Genomic DNA, 24,317 nt, shown 5'->3' on the forward strand with positions numbered 1-24,317 from the left:
TCCAGTCTGGTTTTTTTTTTCTTCTGATGGCCCAGATCAATATTTCTGCTTAGCATGGTCAGGTTGCTCACTCTGACAATGAGACCACTGTCTTCTATGGCCAGTTCCATTGGCCCCTTCTTACCTTGAATAATTTCCATAAGCCAGGAAACATAAGCCAGTGAAACATCTAGAGGGTCCCAAACTCCTGTCCTACAGTATCAGAGAGCATTGGGCTTGGGACTCCTCACACAGAACCCCTGCTGTGTGCCCCTGGGCAAGTTATTTGGCTTCTCCGTGCCTCAAGTTTCCTCATCTGTAAGATGGGGATTATGGCATTACTCTCATCTGGTTGTTGTGAATGTTAAGTGGGATAATGCAGCTGCTCAATAGATGCTGCTTGCCCTGTAGGGCTGCCATTCATCCTGTGATTTCAGGGGGCGAAGTCAAAGGTTATGTTGCTTCTAGAGTATGTTCAGGCTTGTGAGAAATGTGCAGCATGGTCAGCCCTTTAGTATCCTCTGCAAATTATTCTAGTGTTTCTCTGACACCCATTGAAAGTCTACTCGGAAGAAGAAAATGGGACAGGAGAGGTGGCAACTTCTTGATTCTGGGAAGGACTAAAGGCTGGAAACCTCTAGTTAGGTTCCAGGCCAGAAACCTTGGCAGCCTCCCTCCAGTCACCATCCAGCCTGTCCCGGGTCGAGTCTTTGGGACTTCTTTGCAAGGTGTTGGATCACCTCTGCCTTTCCCCCTATAGCGGGCGAACAGCCTTCCCAGAGGCATCCGGCCCTGGTCCAAGCATAGGGGCGGCAGAGTCGGAGGACGCCTGACGGGCTCAGGGGCTGCTGGTGGCAAGCCACGGGCCGCAATCGCCGCACACGCGGCCACGCTCGGAGCCACCCGTGCTCGCTTCACAGCCTGCCCTGCCGTCGCGCCGGAGGCAAATGGTTGATTTCTAAATCCGCCCGCGTCCGCGGCCAAGACCGGGCAGGTCCGACACCCGCCAAGCCGCAGAGCTGAAACGCTCCCAGTGAACTAGCCGAGGCCCGACCGCATCCTCCAGCTAGAGGACGCGCTGGGGCTTGTTGGTTTGGCCGGCGACCCAGTAGCCGAGCCCGTCACCCCGGTCGCCCTTCCCCTTTCCTCCCCTCGGACCGCGCCAGCCTCGAGGACTCCTCCCCGGGGCTGAGTCCGCGGGCAGCGGACACTGGGCGGCCTAAAAGGGCCCTGAACTGGGGGCGGCCCTCAGGTGAAGGAGGCGGGCGCGCGGGGCACTGGATCCCGACACCTTCCGGAGACTGGACCGCGGGCTGGAGCTGGCTTCCAGAACCGGCAGCAGGTTCTGGGAGCACTTTGTCGGGAAGCGAAGTGGCAGGCATGTGCCCAGTTCACCGAAACGAGTGCAGAATCGGGCAGTAGACCTAGGGGGTCGGGAAGCAGGTGGCCCGATGTGGGCGGGCGTCTGTATTTCCACAAACAAAGGAACAGGGCAGCTCACCCCGGAACTAGGGGGTGGTGGGAAGACTGCTAAAAGAATCGCCGACAATTTCCTTCATAAAAATGCGATCTGAGAGCATTTGATTTCCACTTTCACTCCCCCTCGCCCTCCGCTCCGACACACGCACTGTCTCCAAAGACACTCAAATTGCAGCCATATGGGGCTAAAGTAATAGGAAGCAGTTACCTTATTTACTGAAGTGGCAGCGCACTCAAACTTGACAGCCGCAGCCGAGGACCGCGGGGCAATGAAATTAAGAGCAGAAGGTTCTTGTTCTTTGAAACTGTTTTGTTTACACCCAGGGGTGCACGCGGGAAAAAGTTATCGGACTTTGAAAGATAAAAGAGGTTGTGTGGAGGAAAGAAGGGAGGTGGCGAGAGTTGAGTGATGAGGAAGGTAGGTCCAAGAAAGGTGGGGAGCCGGGTTCCTTCTTACCTTGGTTTCTAAGTGTCACCGCCTGATTACTTTGAAAGAAGGGGTAGGGACTCAGCGGGAAGGATGCCTCTATCCACCCCCAATGCTAGCACCCTCCATTGCAGGTACAGGCAACCTCCCTCGCCAACCAAGGAGGCCCCAGCTCTGGGTTGCACCAAGACTACAAGCCCATTTCTCCGACTCCTCACTTAGTCTCCAAACTGTCAGGGCGTCGAGGTCACTCAGTGACCGGTGTTCACACTCTCTCCAATCCTGCTGTCTTGCAAACAGATGGCAGCAGTGCGCTAGTCAGGAGTGAGACACCCCCCATCACCAAACCTGGGGTTTATCCCCCCACACCGCGGGAATGAGTTTCTCTGCAGTGGACAAGAACGGGGCTTGGTCTGATTGTTCTCAGGTTATTCTATGCCTCTCCTTTTCTTCAGGATCGAGTTCCACCTTTGCTGTGGGCGCTGTAGGAACCCCCGACGTTTGCAAACTCAGACACCTCCAAAGCGCTAATTTTGTTCAGGAACAAGTGTTTTCACAACCAGGCATAAAGACAGGCAGAATAATGCGGGAAAGCAAAAAAAAAAAAAAAAAAAAAATTACTAAATACCCTCTGGAGGAGGGGCCGTGCACAACAGCGCCAGGGTTTTCATTTCCCACTTGAAGCTTCGGAGGCGCTTAAGCAAAGAAGAAAGAAAAGGGAGTGAGAGAGGTACGAAGGAAGAAAGAAAGGAAAGAAGGAAGGAAGAGAGGGAGGGATGGAGGGGAAAAGGAGGAAAGAAGAGAAAGACAGGGAGGGAGGAGCTGAGCTAACTTTTTCAGCGTGAAACTGAAACCATCGACCTCTGCACGCCTCGTGCAAACTCCGGGTCTGTAAAGGCACCCAACGCAAACACAGCTCGCGGGAACAGCGCTCCAGAAACCCTATCAGAAGGGAAACGACCACTCTTTGCGGGCGCGGGCCGACTCGCGAGGGGTGGGGGAAGGACGGGGGTGAGGGGGGCGGTGGCGAAGCCCCTCCGTTCCTCCAGCTAGTTCGGGACAGGCTCCCTCCTTCCGGCTCCAAGGTGGCCCTGAGGCTGCCCGGGGAATTCAAGAGACCGGTGCGTGGCTGGCACAGCCGGGCAGCCGTAGCCCACAGCGGGCAGCGAATTCCAAGAGGCTGCGGGCGGGGAGTGCACAGCGACCCGGGCCCAGGGCGGAGGGTGGGCTTTCTCTGGGCGGGGAAACCAGACACTTACAGGCGGCTGAGGCCGACTTTATTTTTACTGCCCAAACTGTTGGAAAGTATTTAAGCTTAAACAGAAACAGCTGTATCGCTGGCACCGGCCAACGAAACTATTTGTTACCGGGAATGACTTTTTATGATTAAGGACCCGGCCGTCGGCGGCCTCTCGCGGGCAGCCCGCGCGGGTCGCCAGGGCTATCTAAGCGTCGCCAACTCGCTGTTCGTTAAGACCGAACGGCCAGAGAGATGAGACTGTTCACCCAGAGCTCACCTTGTAAAGTTTGAGCAAGGCCAAAATCTGGACCCCCGCCCCGTTTCCAAGGGTGGGGGCGGGGAGTGCGGGAGTGGGAGGGTAAGAGTGGGGGCGGGAATCTCTCCCGTCCCGCGCACCCAGGACCGCGCCGCACCCGTCGCGCACCTAACTTTGGACAGGAGGCCGGTTTTCCGCTCTGGGCTTCCTGCCCTTTCGAGTCAGACTCCTTGGCTCGCCTTTCCTCCTTTCTCTTGTTCTCCTTTTTTTCTCTCTTTCTTCCACCACATCCCTCGCCAAGGGAAACTGCTTCCAGTCAAGTTTATCACCGATGTTTTAACTAAATCGTGGGTTCCGAGGAGTGGGTGCTGTTACTTGCAGCTTGGGCGGTAAGAGAAAAAGGTCGGGAATTGCTGGGCCCAGACTGGGGCTTCTGTCTCTGTCGCTGCCACCCCAGCCACGGGTCACCGCGAGCTGAGCAGGAGCGTGCAGTATGCGTGTGTGCAAACGCCTGGCACGCGGGACCCGGTCCTCACCCCCTTTCCTGGACCCTGCCACCTTCGCCCCTCTTCGTCAACCTTCAGTGGACGCTGTGAGGCTCCCCGGGTTTTCTCGCAGTGTCTGCCACGCGCATTGGGACGAGCTGCCAACAGGAAGAGTGAGGCACAGGCCCAGCGGGTTGCCCGGGTACGGGTGAAGCAGGGAGCTCCCCCAGTCGCGCTCCCCAACCCCAGCCAAGCTCCAGACTCTGCTTTGATGGTCGTCCATGCCCTCCCCAACATACCCCGGCCTGGGGCAAGGAGCGGCTGGGCTGGGGCTAGCTACACTTGGGGCCAGGGACTGGCGTGGAACAGCAACGCGGGCTGGCGGCAGGGGCAGGTGGCTGCGGGTGTCGGGGACAGGTCGGGGAGGGGGCAGGAAGAAGGCGCGCGAACTCCCCCATTGGATCCTGGGGTGCGGGAAGAGTCGGGCGGCAACGGCGGGCCGCCACTGGGTCTGCATTCGGCCTCCAAGCTGGGGGCGAGCGCTCGAGCCCAGCTCGGCTCGCAGGGCCCGGAGGGTGGCCGAGGGCAGGGTTGCGCGACCGGAGAAGGAGACACAGGCACATTGATTTGTTAGCGGGATGGGGCTGGCGGCAGCGGGGGCAGGCCGTTGCCATGGAGACCGAGGGTCGGGTGTGCAAACCGGGGGGAGGGGGCCGGGTGGGAAAGCTGGCGAGGAGCGCGTCGCCGGCACTAGGGGGTTCGGGCGCGGCCCGCGGCGCCCCAGCACCTGTGCATTGTGCATTGTGCCGCGCGGGCGGCGGCGGAGGGAGGGAACAGCGCGAGTCCTGGCGGTGGGGGTGGGGCGGGTTGGGGGTCGCCAAAGGGGCGGGGCCTGGCTGACACCGCCGCCAGCGTCCCAGCGAGAGCTGTGGGGGACGCTGAGCAACGGGGGGACATCTTGGCGGCGGGGGAGGGGGCCCCGGCGGGGACGGAGGGTGGACGGCCCCCCTGCCAGCCCGACAGACTGACAGCGGCCGAGCCCGCCTCCACGCTACGCAACTTCCGGCGGCGGCCCCACCCCCCTCGCTCTCTGTCTCCGGTGCGCCTCGGACTCCGCCCCCTGGCGATTGGAACGCGGGTCACGTAGCAACGCGGGGGAGAAAGCGAGAGGGGCGTGGCCCGGAGTTCGCCCAATCAGAGTGCGGGAGAGCTGGCTCTGGCCGCTCGGCTTTAGCAACGTCGTTAGCAACACGTGGGGCGGGAGGAAGCGCGGGGCGAGCGGGGAGGAGGGAGCTGCGAGAGGGAGGGGGCAGGGAGGGAGCGAGCGCGCGGGAGGGGGGAGGAGAACTGACGTCAGCGGGAGAGTATTATGGTCTGTCGTGCGCTGGCTGCTGCTTTTCTGCTCCTGGAAGCGGCCAAGGGGGGAAGCGCCGAGTCAACATGGAGCTTTCAGCGGTGGGGGAGCGGGTGTTCGCGGCCGAAGCCCTCCTGAAGCGGCGCATCCGGAAAGTAGGTGCCCCCGGGCCTTGGGCCGAGCCCTCCCCTCCCGGCCCGGGTTCCCTCCCCCTCCTGCAACCCAGCTTCCCTTCCCCCAGGTCCCAGCAGCGGCCGCGGCCGCGGCGGCGGCTCTGAGCCCAAGCGCTTTCCTTAGACTTGCAGCGATGCACAGATTGCATGGGTGGGGGGCGGGGTGGGGGGAATGAATGCCGGTGCATGCACTGTGTGCAGCGTTTCGTGCAGGGGGTGATGCAGCGGGCGCGTGCCTTTCGCGGTGGGATTTAGTGCATTCATTCGGTGCATGCATTTTTTGCATGTATTTCTCGTGTCCCCGTCATGCATTTTTCCCCGTGCACACACAATTTCCTTTTTGCATCTTCAGGGACGCATGGAATACCTCGTGAAATGGAAGGGCTGGTCGCAGAAGTAAGTAGGTTCTGTGCAATTCTCAACCCCAGACTGTTATTCCGGAGCTTTCTTTCTTCCCCTTTTTCCCTTTACATTGAAATACAATACAATGCAACAAGAAAAGTTACAGACATACACATACACACCAGCGGTTCTTTCTCTGCTCCCAGGACTGACGCCCACTTCTTCCTGATTTCCTTTAGGTACAGCACATGGGAACCCGAAGAAAACATCCTGGATGCTCGCCTGCTCGCAGCCTTTGAGGAAAGGTACAGGCCCTTCCAGGCTTCAGCTTCTCACTTAGAAACACGAAGGGTGGCTCCTGTCCAGCCTCAACTGGAGGCGCACTTGGTTTCTTCACTCACGCACCCCCTTTCCCCCCTCCTTCCTTTCTGCAGGGAGCGAGAGATGGAGCTGTATGGCCCCAAAAAAAGAGGACCCAAACCCAAAACCTTCCTGCTCAAGGTAGGGTGACAATGTCCAATGGTGGGCATCAGTGTTCTGTCAGTTTGTGGGAAGCAGGCCATGAGGAGTTATGAACCAATCGGGTGTGCTGTTTGTAATCCAGGAGGGAGTCCCTAGACAGGCTGTCACCAAGTCACTTCACCGCTAAGGGAATCTGAGAGGAGGGGCTTAACCAAATTAGAATTCCTTTATCAGACCCCCTCAACCATTTCAAATAGACATAATTAAATATAAGAAGGGTGCTTGTACAAATGACTGCTTCCAGACAAATCTTCTACCCCTTTGCTTCCAGACAAAGTGCTACCCCTACACTTCACCCCTACCCATATGGGAATTCCATGGCATCAGAGGGTGACCCTGGGAGGCTGGGGCTGGAAGAGGGGTCGAGGAGGTGGGGGCGGGGCAAGGGCCCTGCTCGGTTCTTGACACTACCCTCTTTTCTTGAAGGCCCAGGCCAAGGCAAAAGCCAAAACATACGAGTTCCGAAGTGACTCGGCCAGAGGCATTCGGATCCCCTACCCAGGCCGCTCACCCCAAGAACTGGCCTCTACTTCCCGGTCCCGTGAGGGCCTTCGGAACATGGGTCTTTCCCCACCGGGAAGCAGCAGCAGCACCAGCAGCACCTGCCGAGTGGAGCCCCCTCGGGACCGCGAGCGCGACCGGGATCGAGAGAGGGAGAGGGAACGAGAGCGGGAGCGTGAACGGGGCACCAGCCGTGCAGATGACAAACCCAGCTCGCCAGGTGACAGCTCCAAGAAGCGAGGTCCAAAGCCCCGGAAAGAGCTCCTAGACCCCTCACAAAGGCCCTTGGGAGAACCCAGTGATGGCCTCGGAGATTACCTCAAGGGCAGGAAGCTGGACGATACTGCTTCCGGGGCAGGAAAGTTCCCAGCTGGCCACAGCGTGATCCAGCTGGCTCGAAGGCAGGACTCGGACCTGGCCCAGTGTGGTGTGGCCAGCCCTAGCCCCACTGATGCCACAGGCAAGCTGGCTGTGGACACCTTTCCAGCCAGGGTCATAAAGCACAGGGCTGCCTTCCTGGAGGCCAAAGGCCAGGGCACCCTGGACCCTGGTGGCCCCCGGGTCAGGCATGGCTCAGGCACCCCTGGCTCTGTGGGGGGCTTGTATCGGGACATGGGGGCGCAAGGGGGAAGGCCCTCCCTCATCGCCAGAATCCCAGTGGCCAGAATCCTGGGGGACCCAGAGGAAGAATCCTGGAGCCCTTCTCTGACCAACTTGGAGAAGGTGGTAGTCACCGATGTGACCTCAAACTTTTTGACCGTCACCATTAAGGAAAGTAACACGGACCAAGGGTTTTTTAAAGAGAAAAGATGAATATCTGGGTGGGTGATCCCAAGACCAGGGAGCAGGAGAGAGAGTGAGAGTGCAAACTTGGCATAATGCTTTTTATTTCTGGGTGGGGAGGCGGCCTTCTGGCTGGCCCTGTCCGGTCCCCACCTTCACACAACCCCTTTCCTTTCATCCCTCCCCCTCAGTTTTGGTTGGAAAGATTATCTCTAGAGTTATATTTTCTATTAGATGTAAATATGTTATTTAAGAAAAATATCTAAATATATATATTTCAACTCTTGAAGTTGTTTTATTTAAACAAGGAGAGAGAGAGACTGTGGTTTAGTTGGGGAAGACAGGCTGAGTTTGGGGCCGGAGGGGGTTGACAGCCACCCAGGGCAGTAGGGAGGATGAAGACCTGGGCACTTGGCCTCTGTAGGTGTCTGGAGGGACTCAGCCAGCCCACCTCACCCCTCCTCTTTTTTCCCACAGCCCCAGGGCAGACCTCTGGAACCAAGGCAGGACCCGGATTTTTTTCTCTCTTCCCATTGGTTGACCAGGCCAACAAAAGATTGGCTCCCCAATCAGAAAGGGAGGAGGTGGGGTCAGTCTTTTTCCTTTTCCTATATATATATTTTTTTTTGGTATGTTTTAAGATTAAGAAATCTGTTGGGGGAAAAGCAAAGTTTTAACTGGAGTAATTTTTGTGTGTGTGAAGTTGAAGGTAAAAAGTTGCGGGTGGGTGGGGAGCAGCAGAGTCCCCCCAGGACCACACCAGGAAAAGCACTTTATGGGAGATGTGTGTGTTGTACACGCAGATCGGATCGTAGGTATGTCATGTGGACAAAATCTCCCAGTTCCCTCGATTCCTTTCCTTACTCCACAGAAAGAAAAGAAATCCAGCGAATCTGTTTACATTCCCGAAATGCCAGGATAAATTGGGAGGATTGCATGTCGGTGCCCAGAGTTCGAGACAGTTGCTGTTTTACGAGAGAAGTGTTCGGGGGTGGACTTTTCTTATTCGCATCTTCTAGCTTCTCCAGGAGAGACGGTGACCCCCACCTCCCAAGAAGAGTTGGACTAGTCCCCTTCCCTCGGGGAGGGCGGGCCGCCAGCTCTCAGGAGAAAGCCGGGCCGGACAGGCCCACCCTAGGGGACCCACGGGGGTGGGGGGCGGCTGGGAGCGGGGGCTTCGCACCCAGGCCCTGGTCGCAGCTCGGCTGGAAGTGCGGAGGAGGTCTGGGCTCCAACTCGGAGCTGGGCAGGACTGGCACCCTGGCGGCTTTGGCGGGGCGAGGGAAGGAGGGGGCGAGGGGAGGTTTCCATCCAAGAGAGCGCATCAGAACTTTTCCTTTTTTCTTTTTTTTTCCCCCTTTCTTAAAAGCAAAAGCTATAATTTATAGGCCTTTTCGATTCGCGGAGTGTTCTCTATTTGAACTCGACATTCAAACTCCGCCAGAGGGGGAGGGAGGAGCGGGAGTTGGAGAAGAGACGGCCGGCGCGGCTGGGGAGGCCTGCGCGCGGCGGCGGGTCCCGGGACGCCCCCGCCCCGGCCGACTCGTGACCACGCTGTGTTCCAAGGACGCAGGACGCGCGCCCCTCTTTTGACTCAAAAGCACAAATCTGCCCCCTTCACATCCCGGTCCCTTCGAGGACTGGTCTTGCGGCCTCCTCGCCCTCCCCCACCCTTAAAGGGCCAGAGGGAATCTAACTTCCCATTGCTAGTGGAGGGAGGGGCGAGGGGGCCCGGCGCTTTGGGAGGAAGCACAGACTCCCGGCGAGACAGGCGGGGAGCCGGGACTGAGGGGGAAACTTCTGGATCCTGGGGGGACTGGGCGGGGACCCCTGCCTGGTTTCTCTTCCGCACTCCCGTATTCCCACTCCCTCTTCGCAGCCTCTCTCTCCTCCAGACTTTCTTGCCTTTGAAGTGAGGGGATAAAAACAGGAAGACGGAGTACCTGATTTTTCTTTTTTAATTATCAAATTGCGCCTATAAAAAGCCCGTGGAATAGGGATTTTTATCTGCTCACATTTGTAAAACTGGTATTTTAGACTTTGTATAAAGAAGCGCCGTTGACCAAGTGTATCTATTTAAATATCGACGCTATTTTCAGATGAAATTTCATTGAAGGGACATGTCTGTTACCGAGTGGACGGTCACTCCAGGACCCATGCCTTTACCTGGCTGCTGCCTTCCCTCCCTCCTTTCCTGCCTTCACCCTCATCTCCCTCCCTTGGGACTGACTTTGCCCCTTCCTTCCGACCTTCCCCGGCCAGCCTGGTTCTGCCCTACCGCCTATCTGTCCTGTTGTCTGTCTGTGGCCGTCCGCGTGTCTCCTTTGCTCGCTCTTGCGACGCTGACCTGGGGGTGGGTGGGCAGGGCAGGGCAGGGGCCGCGGGGCTGGGCGTCTGCAACCGCACGAGATGTGCGGGTGTTGGGTTTATTTAATTCTAAGATTTGTACAAATCTCGAATCGATCTCCGCCTCAGCTCGAGTGAAGCTTGGCACGTATCTTCTGCGGTTGTGAATGTCTGTATCCAATACCGCTTTTTACGTGTTTAAATACATACTTTGTAAATAGAGACGTGTCTCGGGTTTTGTTCCTTTTTTCCGGGCCTCGAGAAGAGGGAACAGGCGCCCCGGGAGGAGAGGACCCTTCCCTCCTCGCTCATGACCCATCCCACCCGCCTCTCTCGCCCCTGTCGGCCCTGGACGATTCTGTTTCCAGTAGGCCATTCCCCAGCTGGGGGGTTGCCAATCCGGCGGGGCAGAAGAGTAGGGTTGGGAGGGAGCGGTAAGTGACTCTTCTTAGCCTTCTAAAGGGGAAGGTCCTGGCTTTCCTCACCTACAGACTGCACTTCTCTGCGGTCTGGGCAGAACTCGGGGATACCGGGGAGATGGGCGCGACCTCCGGATTCCCATTTCTCCTGGCGGGACTCCCCCGGCGCACCCCACCCCCAGGCCTGATGTCCTGGTCCCTGACGCCCCGCGCCTCGGCGCCGGGCTGCTCAGGCTTCCCCGCCTGCTCACCAGTGCTGTCCTGGGACCCGCCCTCCAGATCCACCTAGCCTTGCCAGCGCTCCCCGAATTGCAGCGCCTCGCGCCTATTGATTGAGGAATTGAGTTCGCGGGTATTGCTAGGCAACTGGCTGCTCCGAGCCGGCGCAGAGCTCGCTGATGTGATTAGTGAACCCGGAGCTGCCGAGGCGCAGCCCCGCGCCCCCCGCCCCCGCCAACCCCCCCTCCCCAAGCCTCTCAGTCCCTGGTCCGGGGGGGGGGGCAACAGCCCCAATACTGGGAGAGAAATGGTTCGGGGTAGCGCAGAGCACAGGGTGTGGTGGGGGTTCCTTAAATTTTCCTGGCCCGAGACTTTGCAGCAATGGGGTGGGGTCGTGAAGCCTGCACAGGAGAGCCGCGCTGGGGACCCCAAAGGGGCCACCGCACTGAGCGCAGTTTCACCCCCCAGCGATCTAGCAGACGTCGCCACCAGGAGAAGCGCAAATCTAGGCACACTTGGCAGAACCGGAAGGGAGGGGTGTGGGCACAAGTAGGCTGGCGCATCTCCTACTCTTGCCCATTGAGTCGGTGACCGCGCCTCTGCCGGAGCTCTCCCGCGTTGTTCCTCTAGTCTGCGGCCAGTATGTGGACCTGGGAGGGAGGGAGCGGTCAGGCACCTGGCCTTAGGGCCATGGGTCAGTCTTCCGACGTGAGGGGCTGAGACGCCGGCAGAGTCAGAGGGCCGGGAGTGGAGTGCAGTGGCTTGGGGAGGGTCCCAGCGGGTGGCCAAGCCGTTGCCCCGTCTCCACAAAGACTGTCTCCCGCATTGGGCAACCGAGTGGGCTCCTGCTTTGGGAGACAGGGAGATGGGAGGGCACCGACTCTGCCCCCTTTCCCCGGCTGTCTGGCCACCACCAGCCTTGGCCTTGATCTGGTGCTTCTCCAGCGGGTTTTGTGGGCAGATGCTCTGGGAAAGACACCAGGTGTGGAGGCCTGGGCCTGTGATGCTGCCTGGGGCAGAGGCATTCCTCTGCCTCCGAAGGGCAGGGCCATCTAGTGCTGCCGTAGCCAGCAGGGAGCTTGGCCTAGCACACACACTGGTAGAACTGGAATTTTTACGGCTCTTTGGAGAGAGAGCATTGGGTTGGTGGTTTTTTGTTTTTTGTTGTTTTTTTTTTGGGGTCTCCTCTTTGATGCTTAACTGTACAGATCCTAGTCGAGGACCCGGGCTGTGTGCGGGAGATTCAATAGTGAACAGGCCTGCCCCAGGACTTGGGGGTGGGGGGGCTCATATTCTTTTCCGCTCTTCTCACCCCAGAATCCCCCAGGGCCAGAGGGTGCCTGGAATCCAACTGGGGTTCGAGTTGGGGGCGTCTCAGTGCTTGATCGGTCTCTACCTCCAGCCTTCGGAGTCTGGACAGGAGGAAAGAGGCTTGGGGCCGGGGCTTACTTCCTGAAACTTTGGAGACTTTTGGGGGTGTGTGTGTGTGTTTCAGAGCAATTGTGTGGCGGATCGTGCAATTCGGTTCCCTTTGGCAGCTCGGAACCGGGGGTGGGGAATATTCCTCGCGCATCCAAAGCGCCAGCGGCCCTATCTTCGCGGGTCGCGCGCGCCCTCTAGAGGCGATGGCCTCAACCCCGCTCACTGGCGCCCACCCACTCCCGGAGGCGATGCCTTTCTGGGTCGCCAGCGGAGCAGGGAACGCCTCGTCTCTCCATCCCAAAAGTACTCTAGAGTGGGCCACCGTGGGCGCCCCCTCCACGACCTCCCTTCGGCCAGGCCCTCCAGCCACAAAGGTAGGGAAGAAGGAGGTGTCCAGCGGCCGGATCCGCCAGGCACCCTCGTGCTGGATCCAGCGGCGCGGGGCTGAGCCTCAGGGAGGCCGCGGGCCGGGCCCTCGGGCCGGGTCGGGCCCCTTGGCAGCCCAGCCCATTCTTCTGGGAAGGCGGTGGATTAGGCGATCAGATCAGCAGCGCAGAAACTAACAAAGGCCAGTGTGGGTCAGGGCCCCCCCTACACGTCTGGCTGTCGCTCTGTACAAATGGGCTCGCGGGTGCCGCGCGGGTTGTTACTCTTCTAGCTTGCTCTTTCCTGGACATCCCCAATCCCTTCTGCTGCCCTCAAAAGCCAGAGGACAGGACGGCTAGGGTCGTCCCTGTCCACCTTCTCCAAAAGAAAACAACGCCAGCCTCCGAAGGCACAACAAAAGAAAACATGCCAGTCGCCTTCCCCGCAAGAACGATTTCAAATTCGCAGGGCTTTTCTGGAGCCGGCCAGAGCTGGGGGAAGAAGCATTTTTGTAGTGGGAATCTCTTCCTGAACTAAAACATTCAGGCCTTCGCCCCAGCTAGCCTTTCAACCAGTGGTGGCCAACATCCAGGCCCAAGTTCTTCTCTTTACTTCAAAGGGAGCTTCCTTCTCCCTGGAGGCTGAAATTTATGAATAAATTCATGCTGAGGATAATGCAAACCTTAAAGGACCAAGGAAGGTTATATAATAAGCAAATCTTCTCTTTATTATGAGCCATGGGTTAGGAGTCACAGAGGAACCACTGATTCAAAGCTTCTTGTGCTTCATGGCTACTCCCCTGAATTTTATAGCTGTGTCCTTTTAAAGTGTTACCACATGTGGTGAATTCAAGGGGTTGAGTAGCTTTCCAACACAGGATCATTTGGATACTGGGGGTGGGGTGTGCACATGCACATGTGGAAATTTTGGTTTGTTTTAAAGTATTAGTTTCTGGGAGATGTCTCAAAGTGAGTTTGACTTGTGACATACTGCAGCATCCTTGGCCTCTATCTACTAGATGCCAGTAGCAATAACACTCACCCCTGCACCCCAGCTGTGACAACCACAATCGTCTCAACATTGCCAAATGTCCCCTTCAGTGTCCAATTGCCCTCTCTGGGAAATTCTGGTGTAGGGACTCATAATCAAACCCACCCCTTTGCTTAGAAAAACATTTTTTTGACCCCGTTAGAGTGGCTGAGACTTTTGCAAAGCCCTTAATTTTTTCACCGCATGATTCAAGTATTTTGCCTCAAGAAAGGTAAAGTGAAGAGACTGCTGTTTCACTCATGACACACACCAAGCTGAAAAGTTAACAATTTATTGATATACTAAGAGTTAACAAAAAGTTAAGACAAAAACCCTGACACCATCTGCTAATAACTCTCCCCTACAAAATAAATTAACATCCATCTAAAAAGATCAGCAACCTATGGCTAGTGTTAGTTTTCCAAAAAATACTAGAAAATCCACAGAATCTTTAGATGCACGTGAGCAAAGATCTGGTCCTCTAGGCACTACCTTCCTCTCCTCCCACCCTTCCCCCACCAAACCACTGTGAGTTTCCTGGGGGAAGTTTTTCCTTTTAACTGGTTGGTCCTGACTGAATATGGGGGCTGGGCTGCTGTGCTGTTTCAACAAAGATCTTAAGTTTCCCAGGGCAATAACATATCCACTTTTGTTCTCTTTTAAAAAAGCAAACAAACACCCATAGTTTAAAGTAATTAGAAGTGGCATACATGAATGATTGGGCTTTTTTTTTCTAAATTAAAAAACACAAATCAAGCCAGTGATTGGCAATGGTCCAAAACTCTGGTCCTCCCCCAAAGTTCTCTCCTAATGAAACCTCTAGGCCTAGAGCCCTCTTAGTCAGGTCAGAATTTTGAGTGTAACCCCAAACAAGGAACACTCTTTTTGGTATGAAAAAAATATATATAAAAATATGCCAAATCCCCTATAGAAGACAAGACTGGCCACTCTTCCTATCCAATACAAAAGCAAACGGACAAAACAGGATTAAAACAACACTCAATATACACTGTGATGCAGTTCAGCATAGGAAACCCTGCAGGATAAAGAAATCAGTTAGATGTGTGACCAATGCCTAGCCACACACACACACACACACACACACACACACAGCAGCAGCAGCAAATGAAAAAGTACTGCTTTTATTTATTGGTAAACATGACAACCAACTCTGAGCATCTGTCCAACTCTCAGCGAAGGCTGTCACGCCTGCACGTGTGTATACACACACTCACACTTATAGACATGAACCACTTGGGCTCACAAGCACCAAGAAAAAACATGCAACACAGCAAGAAGGCAAAGTGGCTGGGAGTAAGATGTTTACAGATTCAAACTTTGGGATTGAAGTAGCTGGTAAACAGAAAGGCACCTGGTCGGGGTTTGAAGACCTGGCGGCTGGAGCCTTGTAGTCAGCCCAGAATGGGGGCGCCCTGAGGGCGGGGAGGGGAGAGCTGCTGCCGGCCTGGCTCTGCAGCCTCTAAGGCAGCACAACTTGAAGGTTATGAGCTCCTCTGATGGGGAGGCAGCCCAGGTCCCTTTAGTCACACCCAGGGGCATCTGGGGACAGGAGTGAGGCTGGTGCCAGGGGCCCAGTGTGCTGGCACCCCTTCCTTACAGACGGGGCAGTGCACTGGCATCTCTCCATCTCCTGCTGGGGTAGTGGAGGGGGCACTCTTCCCCTTTATGGCCCATTTTCCAGTTTCAGCCTAGCTGTCTGGGACCCCCAGCCCTCGGGTCTGCCCAAATGGGCACCATTCCAACTGCAGATAGCATGGCTATCACCCACGAGTCAGAAACTGCATCTGGACATCCCTCAACCAGGTCTTGGATATGGATCCGTCCCCAAAGGCACACTGCTGAAATTGATTTGGCTACACAAAAGCCGTATCTTGCTATTTGGCGTGGAGGGTGAGGGACTGGGGGGACTGGAGTCCTGGAAGGCCTACCCTCAGACACTAGAGCCCACTGTGTCCCCTGCCCTGAGGGTTATGGGAACAACACCTGCTGGCTGATGTTAACTGGTAATTGAAGCAGAAATAAAGTTCCCTGCATTCCCACTTCTCTTTTTGGCATCAAAGACCAGTGACTCCACTCACTGATGCACCTCTCTGCCCCAAGTCAGTAACAGCAATTCTGTTGTTGGCTGGAATTGCCAAGACCACTTCTGGACTCAGCCATCTCTAGGGAGGCAGTCGGGCTGGCAGCTCTGGCCTTTCTGGAGACACTCTGCCAGGTGGACCACTCAGATTTGTCCCACTTCCCAAATGGTACAGATACAGCTTCTCAGCTGGGAAAGAGAACATGGAACCCCCCGAGGTGCGGTGGTGGGGGGGATTGTCAGGGGAGGTAAGTGGGAAGTGAGGGAAGCCAGCGCAGGGGAAGGGAAGCCTACTTCCAGCAGCTGCCCACATAGCCCAGTTTGTGGGGCCACGATTAGGACTAAGGCAGTCCTTGTTCCAGGTGGCAGAAAGAAGGGCAGTGGAAGGACATCCTTCTCCTGTCCCCCAAGCTTGGGAGGTTTGGGCTGAACAGCTCTGAGACCAGTCCCCTCCCTGCCCGTGTTGGACTCTGGGTCAACATGTGGGGGCTGCAGCTGTTACTCTGAATCAGCATGAGACAGCACCCACACCGACCTCTCTAGGGTTCCTGATCCCAACTGCCACGCCTGATGGCTAACGTTAAAGCCACAAGCCCTCAGCTTTCCGAGGTGAGAGCAGAGACAAGGAGGCCAACAGTGTCCTCACCCTTGCCGGCTCAGGCATTGTGCTGAGTGGGGGGTTCTGACCAGCATTCCCCCTTCCCCGCTCCTCCCACACCCTGAGCAGAGTCCTCCCAGGAGCGGCAGCCCCCAGGCCTTACCTCCCTGCAGCCTTAAGCAACCCTCTCTTCCAGCCACTGGCCAGAACAGCCAAGCTGGACCTGGAGAAGACCCCTCCTCTTAACACCCGTGCCCAGGGTACACGGGGAGGCAAGCTGACTACCGCTGTCATCACAGACCACGAAGGCAGTTCAAATAGCAAACGTGGTTGGGCTTAAGAAACACAGGATGCTCTTGGGAACATTTCACTGAGCCCCAGGCAGCCACCCAGACTTCCTGAGGCAAAAGGGGAGCAATGCAAAGGCCCAGAGGTAGGAACAAGGGTAAAGGCCAGGCAGCAAGGCATCATGGTGCCTCCTCTGCTAAAGTCACAGGGAAGGCCGGGTCCAGGGGAGTTCCCACTCAAGCCTGCCCTTGAAGGAGGCCACCGGCCCCTGGAGAGGATTTGGGATGCGAGCCACATATCAAAGCAAAGCCAGAGGCCAGAGACGGGCAGGGAAGCCGGGGCAGCCAGGCGGCGTCAGTAATGTCTCAGGTTGAAGAAGCCCACGCTGGTGGGAGACTCCTTCACTGTGACGGTGATGAGGTTGGCGGTGACGTCAGTGACAAAGACGTGCTCGATGAGGCTGCGGGTGGGTTTCCAGTCCTGGCTGGTCTGGACAGACACGGAGAGGTTCTGCCCGGCGCTGGGCAGGGAGGCCGAGTCAGGGTCCGAGTCGGAGCTGCTGTTCTCCTCACCTGTACTCATCTCAGAAAGCGCGGCTGTCTTCCGCGCTTCTCCTGACGTCGGGTGGCCCTCCTGCACAGGGGCCGTGCTGCCCTTCCCACAGTCCCTCTTGCCTGCAGGGGTGGGCACGGCGGCCGCCCTGGAGGCCAGCTTCTCACCCTTGCTGGTGTCGGTGGGCAGGCCAGTCCCACTTCCTGCAGTGGGGCCGCCCCCAGCACCCTTCCCAGTGGCTGGGTTGGTGGCAGGAATGCCCTTGGTGGCTGGGGCGTGGCGGGCAACCATGCTCCCCGCTGGTGTGCCATTCTTGACACTCTGTAAGTCCAAGACCTGGAGACTTAGCTCCTGGGTGGGTGCAGGCTGGGGGCCCAGGCACCCAGCAAGGACCTTGCTGCCACTGTGGATGTGCGGGGGTCCTCCTGTGCTCCCCGTTTTCTGCTCCACAGCTCCACTCGGGGCCTTTGGGACTTTGCTTCCCGGGGGGCTTATCCCCAGCTCCCCCTTCTGCGTCCTCATCTTGAGGTCCAGCCCGAGGCTGCACTTGCTGGTCGCTGGGGCCCTGAGGGCCAGTCTGCCGGCAGCCTGGGCCTGGCTCTGGCTCATCCGGTTCATGTAGTGCACGATGGAGCTCTGCCAGCTGATGCCCCCACGGCTGGGGCTGCCGGCCATGCCCTTCATCAGGCTGGCCAAGTTCTCTGGGGTGGCCATGGCACTGGGGCCACTGCAAGCCTCCTTGGCATGGGCCTTCAGGGCCGCCAGGCCGGCCACGGGGGTGCTGAGTGGAGGGGGCAGCTTGCCCGCGGGTGCCCCCAGGTCCTTCCGGGCCGTCTTTAGCACCTTGGCCAGGCTCACAGGCCTCCGGGCCGCCTTCTGCTCCGGGGGCAGGGGCTTCCGGCCCCGCTTCTTCCGGATGGGGTCCTTCAGTTCAGGCTTGGCTACCAGGATCTGGGCCTTCTTCTGAGGCACTGGGTGAGTCTCGCGGCCCCGTGGGCCCCTCTTGGCGTCTAGGTCGCTGTCCTCCTCTTCCTCTGAGGAGGAAGAGGAGGACGTGGAGGAAGAGGAAGAGCTGCTGGATTTAGATTTGGAAGGGGCGTCAGATTCCTGCAATGACAAAGGATGAGGTGTCACTTCTAAAGCCTGGTCTCCAGGGGCATTCATTGGACACCTTGGAGCCAAGCCTCTCCTGCGGCTTCCTGACCAGAGAGGTGGCCAAGAAGGTGCGATCTCACTGTCTGGTTCTGATGTACTAAGCAATGCAGTTAGAAGTGAAACAGAACAAAGAAAAACAGGTGGCTCACAAAGAAAAGCCCTAGTGATGGACAGAAACATTCGCAGGCCGACACTGGGCCCTGGGCCTTCCAGGGGCCTGTGAGAAGCTCCCAGCCCTTGGCAGACACCTGGCACAGGGAAATTCATAACAGCATGATTCACATGTCTCAGAGGGGCAGGGTGGAGTGAAGCAGTATGTGCAAGGGCTCTGCGACCAGGACATCTTGCTTCAATCTCTCCATTTCCAAAGATGATCCCTTCAGACCCTTCCAGCACACAGGAAAACAAACCACTGCCCTCCACATCATCTGGGTGTCAACCCAAACACTAATTTGACACACCTTCCTGGTTCTCAGGTCCCTGTGCAAAAGGGGTGCTTTAAGGAGACAGAGTCAACACCTGCTCTTAGCCACAAAGCTCTTCTGCCCCGAACTGGGGATGATGGAATCAAACCCAGGGAGTCTGGGGCCTCCTTGCCTGGCCGGCTTCCCACCTTGCTGCTGCTTCTCAAGCCAATGTGTGCGTTCAGGCCTGGAAGGCAGTGCCTTCAAGAGAGAAATCAAAGACACATCTGTTCTTGCAGCTGTGCCATGGAGCCCAGGTATGTGCGCAACTTTTAGCTGTGCCTACTTGGCATACCTATGAGCACCTACTGTATACACATGTTCTGTATTTGGTTCCTCGTAAGCCACTGGAGGTGAGAAAGTAGCACAGAGTGGACCTCACTGGAGTAGGAAACCAGCTGGGGTGGGGGTGGTGCTCAGTAACCCCAGAGGGACAGGGCAGGAGGTGGAGAATTGAGGTTCACTGTTGCCCCCTGCTGGCAGACCCTCAGAGTGGCAGTCCAGAGGGAAGCAGAGCCAAGGTCTTCTGAGCAAGGCAAAGACTTGGAGATGCCAGCTGGCCTCCTTCCCCCAAGCCCGAAACACTCCTGCCACCACTTTTCACTGGGCTGGCAGAAAGCCAGCACTTGGGGGTAAGCCGCCAAATCCAGGGCAGCAGCCACCCACCTTGAGCTTGGAGTGTCGGCTACAGGAGGACATCACAGTGTGCTTCCTTGGCCTGCCCCTCGGCCGCTTGCCTCTCTTCCGGTTCTGCACCTCCTTCTCGTGTTCCCTGAAGACAATCAGCAATCAGAGTCACATACTTTTCCTTCGGCTATCCTGGAACCCTAAGGTTTCAAATCCCCCCAGGTAGCTTATCACCAGTTTCCCTGCAAAAACATACCCTGTTAATGAACACATCCAAGTCAGAGGTGCAGATTTGTTTCATTTACGTTTCAGTAAAGACAAATCAAGAAATTCAAGCAAAGCTAGGAAAGCAATTATTCCCAGTTTTCTCTGACTCCTCTTAAAACAACCTTGTGCAAACCTGCAGGGAGATAGTCCAGCAGAAATTCTACAACGCCACTAGAAGGAGCCTTCATGGTCATGTGGTCCAACTTTCTCAATCCAAACAAGAGAGTCCAGGGCCAGGGAGGTGAGGACCACTGCCCTCCACTCCCCATTTCTCTACCTCCTGCATAAAATCTCAGTCATGGGAGCACCGGGGTAACCAAGGGGCCCTCTTCCCCACAGTCTTACCCAGAGCCAGTGCCCAAGCACATATTTCTTTCCCTGTTTCCTTTTCCTAAGTTCTTTCTGTTGCTAGACTCTGCTCTGATGGAAGTACTGGCGGCATCTGACTGTATGGTGGCTGGGGCTCAAGGCGGGACAGTGTTAACTAGCTCCATGACTTGGGGTCAGAGGGCCAAAAGAGCCACCCCCACCCACAACCCTGAAAGCATGAATTCCAGGCTACCCCAGGGGAAGAGGCTCTATCTGAAGTAGTTTCCTGGTAATTAAAATGGGCAAACACCATCTCATTGGCGCCTGTAAGGTGATCTCTCAGAGCAGCCCCAGCCGGTCTCCTAAAAGGACAGGAGCTCTCTGCTGACATATTAACCTGTGCCCACAGGCCCAGAATCTGGACTTCCCCCGACAGTCAAAGACCACATCCCCACACCAAGCAAATAACCACCAGTTCTTAGATTCTGGGAGAATTTCTGGGGGTGAAGAGGACAAGGCAGAGCACCCACCTCCCAGTTTTCTCTCCCCCGTGATGTAAACCAGAGCACCTCATGGTTCTTTTAAACTCTTGCATCTATCTCTGTGACATCTACTAACCTCAGTTCTTGCCTGTTGTGCTTTAAGGAAAAGTGAAGTGAAAGACACACACTCTCTGGACAATCAGGACACTTACAGAAAAAGGTACTAGCTCCCACCCCTTGGGACCTACAGCACTTGAGTTATGAATTAAATAGCAGACAGCAAGCTTGCTGGTAAGTTTTTTCAAAGGTATCGAGGCAAGCATGTGCTCATTGTCTTCTCTCTCAACCCACACCGAAATCTCTTACTTTTCCCCCCATTGCCATGGCCCATCTGAGAAGGCCCAAAACATCTTGCTAGAGCAAAAAAAAATGGTGGACATAGGTTGAACCAACAGAGAACAGCTGGCTGGACTGACCCCATCTGAGAAAGCTCTTGGGCACTTAATTTATCAGCCTCTACCAACAGGGCAAGGGGTTTCCCTGGTGGCTCAGTGGTAAAGACTCCATCTGCTAATGCAGGAGATGCGGGTTCACTTCCTGGGTCAGGAAGATCCCCTGGAGAAGGAAATGGCAACTTGCTCCAGTATTCTTGCCTGGGAAATCCCATTGACAGAGACGCCTGATGGACTACAGTCCATGGGGTCGCAAAAGAGTCAGACACGACTTAGAGACTATAAACAGCAACAACCAATAGGGCAATTCCCACGCCTTACACCCACCAGCCTGCTCTGGAATTCCGTGGAACCTTATGCCACCACAAGCCACTCGCCACACTTTCCCCTGAGTATCTCAAAGAGGCTTCTCTTAACCCAAGTCTCCTACCTAAAAATAGATATGACATCTTGAATTACAGAAGCAAATTCAGCCCGAGACTGGTGAGGGGGCCCCCATGGTGCTCACTTGGGACCAGCTGTTTTGCAGCACAGGAAAAAAGTAAATGTGCTGCTGTTGGTCCAGACACATCATAGCAGGCATAACTTTCTGCTGTGTGTTCCTGTTCCCCCGGTGAGCCTTCTTTTGCTCAATCCATGCATGAGGACTGGGAGGCCAGGTCTGCATTTTTTAGGGCAAACCTGCCATCCTGGTTTTTATTAAGGCTGTTTGCAAACTAGTCAACAGCAAAGGCCAAGAAGAGAAGCCAGAACTTTTCACAAAGGATGTCCAAGAAGGTTCATTTTGGCAAGTCTGTCACAAAGACCAAAAGCAGCACTTACTCAGGGATTCCCAAGATCTGGACACAGTGCTGGCCCTCCGGGGGGAGGGAGGGAAAAGACGACTCACCTAGGACTTCAAACCACAGCCTAAGCCCAGGAACTCTGGAGAGCCAGCACTGCCCTGAACGACCGTGTGACAGGCCAGGGTCCCCCCAACTGGCTTCCCCCTCCCACAGGTTGGTTAACTTTCTCACTTCTTCTGGAAGGCCAAGAGCAGCCTCGGGTCCAGGATATTTTCCTCTGGCTCCCAGCTGTTGTGTCTGGAAAAGCAAAGAACAGGACATCTTAAAGTTCTAGGCAGCGACCAACCACTTCCTAAACCAGCCCAAGTGGGGTTGCCCCACTGTTCCCTGATGCCTGCTGGCAGCCAGGGAACCGGGGTACTGGGGAGAGTCCCCCAAGGTCTCACCCACGACAGGATGAACTCCTGGGACACTGAGTTCTGAAGCCAACACCTTGTCCTCAAACTCAAAGGGAAACCATTGCCTCCACCCCCAATTAACACCCGGCCTCAGGAGAACTCTACAGCCTCCCACAGGAGGAAAACAAATCCCAATAAAATGGAAAGTTGCAGAAAGGGAAGACCCCAAACCCTGGCCCGGAGCCAGGGAGGGAAGGGAAGGCTCCTTCCCGCAGGATGCAGAGAGGGAGACGCTTAGGGGCACAGAAACGCAGCCCAAGGATTAAGAACAATGTTGCTGGCGTTAAGGCCAACACCGGCCGGGGCACCCGGAGGGGAAAGCAAAGAAAGAAAAGTGGGGTCCGGGAAGAATGGGGAACTGGGTCTGCGCGAATCGCCTGTAAATACAGCCCCTTCCGGGATGCCAAGTTCCCTCCCTTCCATTAAGAGGGGGAAAAAAAAAGAGAAGCCCTACATCCATGAATAGAAAGCTCAGGTTACAGCCGGGGAAAATACGGACTAGAGGAGGGGGGCTGGAGTCCCGCGGGGACTGCTGAGGCGGGCGGGGACGCATGCAACAAATGGGCGCGGGAGGAACGCGCGGCGCCGGAGGGGCGCGGGCCGGGCGTGGGGAGAGGCGGCCCGGGAGCCCGGACCGGAGCGGGGCGGGCCGGAGGGGGTTCCGGGGAGGCCGCCCAGCCCCGCGCCCCGCGGACTTGTAAACAAAGGGCACCCCGCGCACGCTGGGCGTCCCCTAACCGCCAAACCCGAGAAGCCCGCGGAGGCCCCCGCAAACTTCCCGCCGGGCGCGCGGACGCCCCCCGACGGCGCGGGCGAAGAACCCACGCCGCCCTCCCACCACACACCGAGGTGGCGCGGGCGGGAAGACGGGCACCGCATTGTTGGGGACTCACTTGGAGGACCAGCCGCGCCACTTGACCAGGTACTCCAGCTTGCCCTGCAGGGAGAGAAGAGGCGCGTGAGCCGGGGTGGGCGGGCACGGGCGGGCGCGGGCCGGGCCGCACGCACCTTGCGGAGCCGCTTGCTCAAGATGCACTCGGCGGCGAAGACCTGCTCGCCCACGCTGCTCAGCTCCTCCATGCTGCCGCGCGCCCCGCCCCGACCGCGGCGCCCGCCGCTGCCCGCACAGCCACAGCCGCCGCGCGCCCTGCCGGCTGCACACAAAGCACCGCCCCCGCCCCGCGCAGGCCCGCCCCGCGCACGCGCACCGCAGCCGCACCCCGCGCGCCCCAGCCCGCCACCCGCCCCCGCGGGCCGCCCTGTTCCGGAGTGGGCCAATGAGCGCGCGGGGGCGGTGCCAGGAGGCGGGGCGCGCATTGTTCACGGCGGGCTCGGCTTCGCGCCCGGGGCGGGGGTCCCGCGCGCGCTTCGTCTGGCTGGGCCGGGGGCACGGGTGGCGCGCGGGGGTCCACCGAGCTAGGGCAGGTCCCTAGCGGGGAAGAAGGAAGCGCCTCCCTTCTTCTGACCTGGCGATCACCGGCCGAGTCCCGTTTGGTCTGCGGGGCGCGCCCGGCCTCCGCCGAACTTCGTTTTCCGGGCAAAAAGCCATTGTTCTGGCCCGAATGGGGGGAAGTTGGGATGAGGCGAAGGCGGCTGCTTCCTGCCCCTGCCCCCGAGGGGCGCTGCTTGGAGCGCGGAGGGCCCAGGTGCCCTCCGCATTTTTGAACTTGGTCTCGAGCGGTCGGACTATTTTGCGCGGGAGCGAAACGGGCTGGAAAGGGGGTGGGGAAGGAATGGGAGACAAAATACGAGGGGAAGAGGTGAACAGCAAAAACGGAGCAGCCCAACTTTCCCCCGCAAAGCCAGCAGAGGAAAATGAATCAGCTGAAAACGAACGGCTCTTCCTTCTTAATTTGTTAAGAGTGGCACCCAACCCCCAAGTTTTAGGGCGCATGTATCGGGAAAGCAACTGCACCTTTTAAATATTTTGTTTCATAATTTTAAGAAAATGAACGTGGGGGGGAAGGGATCGAAATTTGAGGAGATGGTTCTAATCTAGGACTAAGTCATTAATGGGCCCGCTAGGATTTGGCCGTGGGTATCCGTTGGATCAGTTGCATGCGACAGAGAGGAGACTGGACCGCGTTTAGAGGAAGGGGTGCCCTGGAGTCCTGTAGGGCCATCTTTGGCAGTGACCCTTTTATGCTATTGAGAGCAGTGTTCCATGAGCAACTTTCCTTTTAAATCATTTAGCTGTTGAATCAGAGCAAGTCAAATGAGTAATAAAGGTAGTGTTATTAAAGTTAATAAAGTAATACATTAGTGCTAACTTTTTTCACATCAGTACAATTTAACTCAAAATTCATTTTCTGGTTTTGCTTTTCCTTTGGACGCAGCTGCAATGTACTCTGTTGAGCAAATCGAAAAGTCGTTTCTTGTTGCAGTAGACTGTCAATGTAATTTTGATCATTAAAACCATATTTATAAAAGATTCTGC

General features: G+C 56.9%; 2 protein-coding genes across 2 annotated transcripts; one reads left to right on the forward strand and one right to left on the reverse strand.

The window, feature by feature from the left end:
* The first annotated feature begins 5,213 nt into the window (after nt 1-5,213).
* Nucleotides 5,214-8,803, forward strand: CBX8 (chromobox 8). Its single transcript, XM_061144621.1, has 5 exons — nt 5,214-5,375; nt 5,746-5,789; nt 5,975-6,040; nt 6,170-6,236; nt 6,684-8,803. The coding sequence occupies exons 1-5, from the start codon at nt 5,307-5,309 to the stop codon at nt 7,569-7,571; spliced, it is 1,134 nt and encodes a 377-aa protein (XP_061000604.1). The 5' UTR covers nt 5,214-5,306; the 3' UTR covers nt 7,572-8,803.
* A 4,815-nt stretch (nt 8,804-13,618) lies between these two features.
* Nucleotides 13,619-23,015, reverse strand: CBX2 (chromobox 2). Its single transcript, XM_061144622.1, has 5 exons — nt 22,889-23,015; nt 22,774-22,817; nt 21,654-21,719; nt 19,167-19,272; nt 13,619-17,988 (listed from the first exon to the last, which is right to left on the reverse strand). The coding sequence occupies exons 1-5, from the start codon at nt 22,958-22,960 to the stop codon at nt 16,684-16,686; spliced, it is 1,593 nt and encodes a 530-aa protein (XP_061000605.1). The 5' UTR covers nt 22,961-23,015; the 3' UTR covers nt 13,619-16,683.
* Nucleotides 23,016-24,317: the final 1,302 nt, after the last annotated feature.

The sequence above is a fragment of the Dama dama genome, chromosome 5 (assembly GCF_033118175.1).
Source record: "Dama dama isolate Ldn47 chromosome 5, ASM3311817v1, whole genome shotgun sequence".
Classification (NCBI taxonomy): Eukaryota; Metazoa; Chordata; class Mammalia; order Artiodactyla; family Cervidae; genus Dama; species Dama dama.

What these genes read in the sequence shown, in the direction of transcription:
- CBX8 (XM_061144621.1), top strand. Translation starts at nt 5,307, where the DNA reads ATGGAGCTTTCAGCGGTGGGGGAGCGGGTGTTCGCGGCCGAAGCCCTC. An exon ending in CTCGCAGCCTTTGAGGAAAG is followed by an intron (nt 6,041 to 6,169) that starts GTACAGGCCCTT and finishes TCCTTTCTGCAG; the next exon opens with GGAGCGAGAGATGGAGCTGT. An exon ending in CCAAAACCTTCCTGCTCAAG is followed by an intron (nt 6,237 to 6,683) that starts GTAGGGTGACAA and finishes CTTTTCTTGAAG; the next exon opens with GCCCAGGCCAAGGCAAAAGC.
- CBX2 (XM_061144622.1), bottom strand. Translation starts at nt 22,960, where the DNA reads ATGGAGGAGCTGAGCAGCGTGGGCGAGCAGGTCTTCGCCGCCGAGTGC. An exon ending in TGAGCAAGCGGCTCCGCAAG is followed by an intron (nt 22,818 to 22,888) that starts GTGCGTGCGGCC and finishes CTCTCCCTGCAG; the next exon opens with GGCAAGCTGGAGTACCTGGT. An exon ending in GCCGACACTCCAAGCTCAAG is followed by an intron (nt 17,989 to 19,166) that starts GTGGGTGGCTGC and finishes TTGTCATTGCAG; the next exon opens with GAATCTGACGCCCCTTCCAA.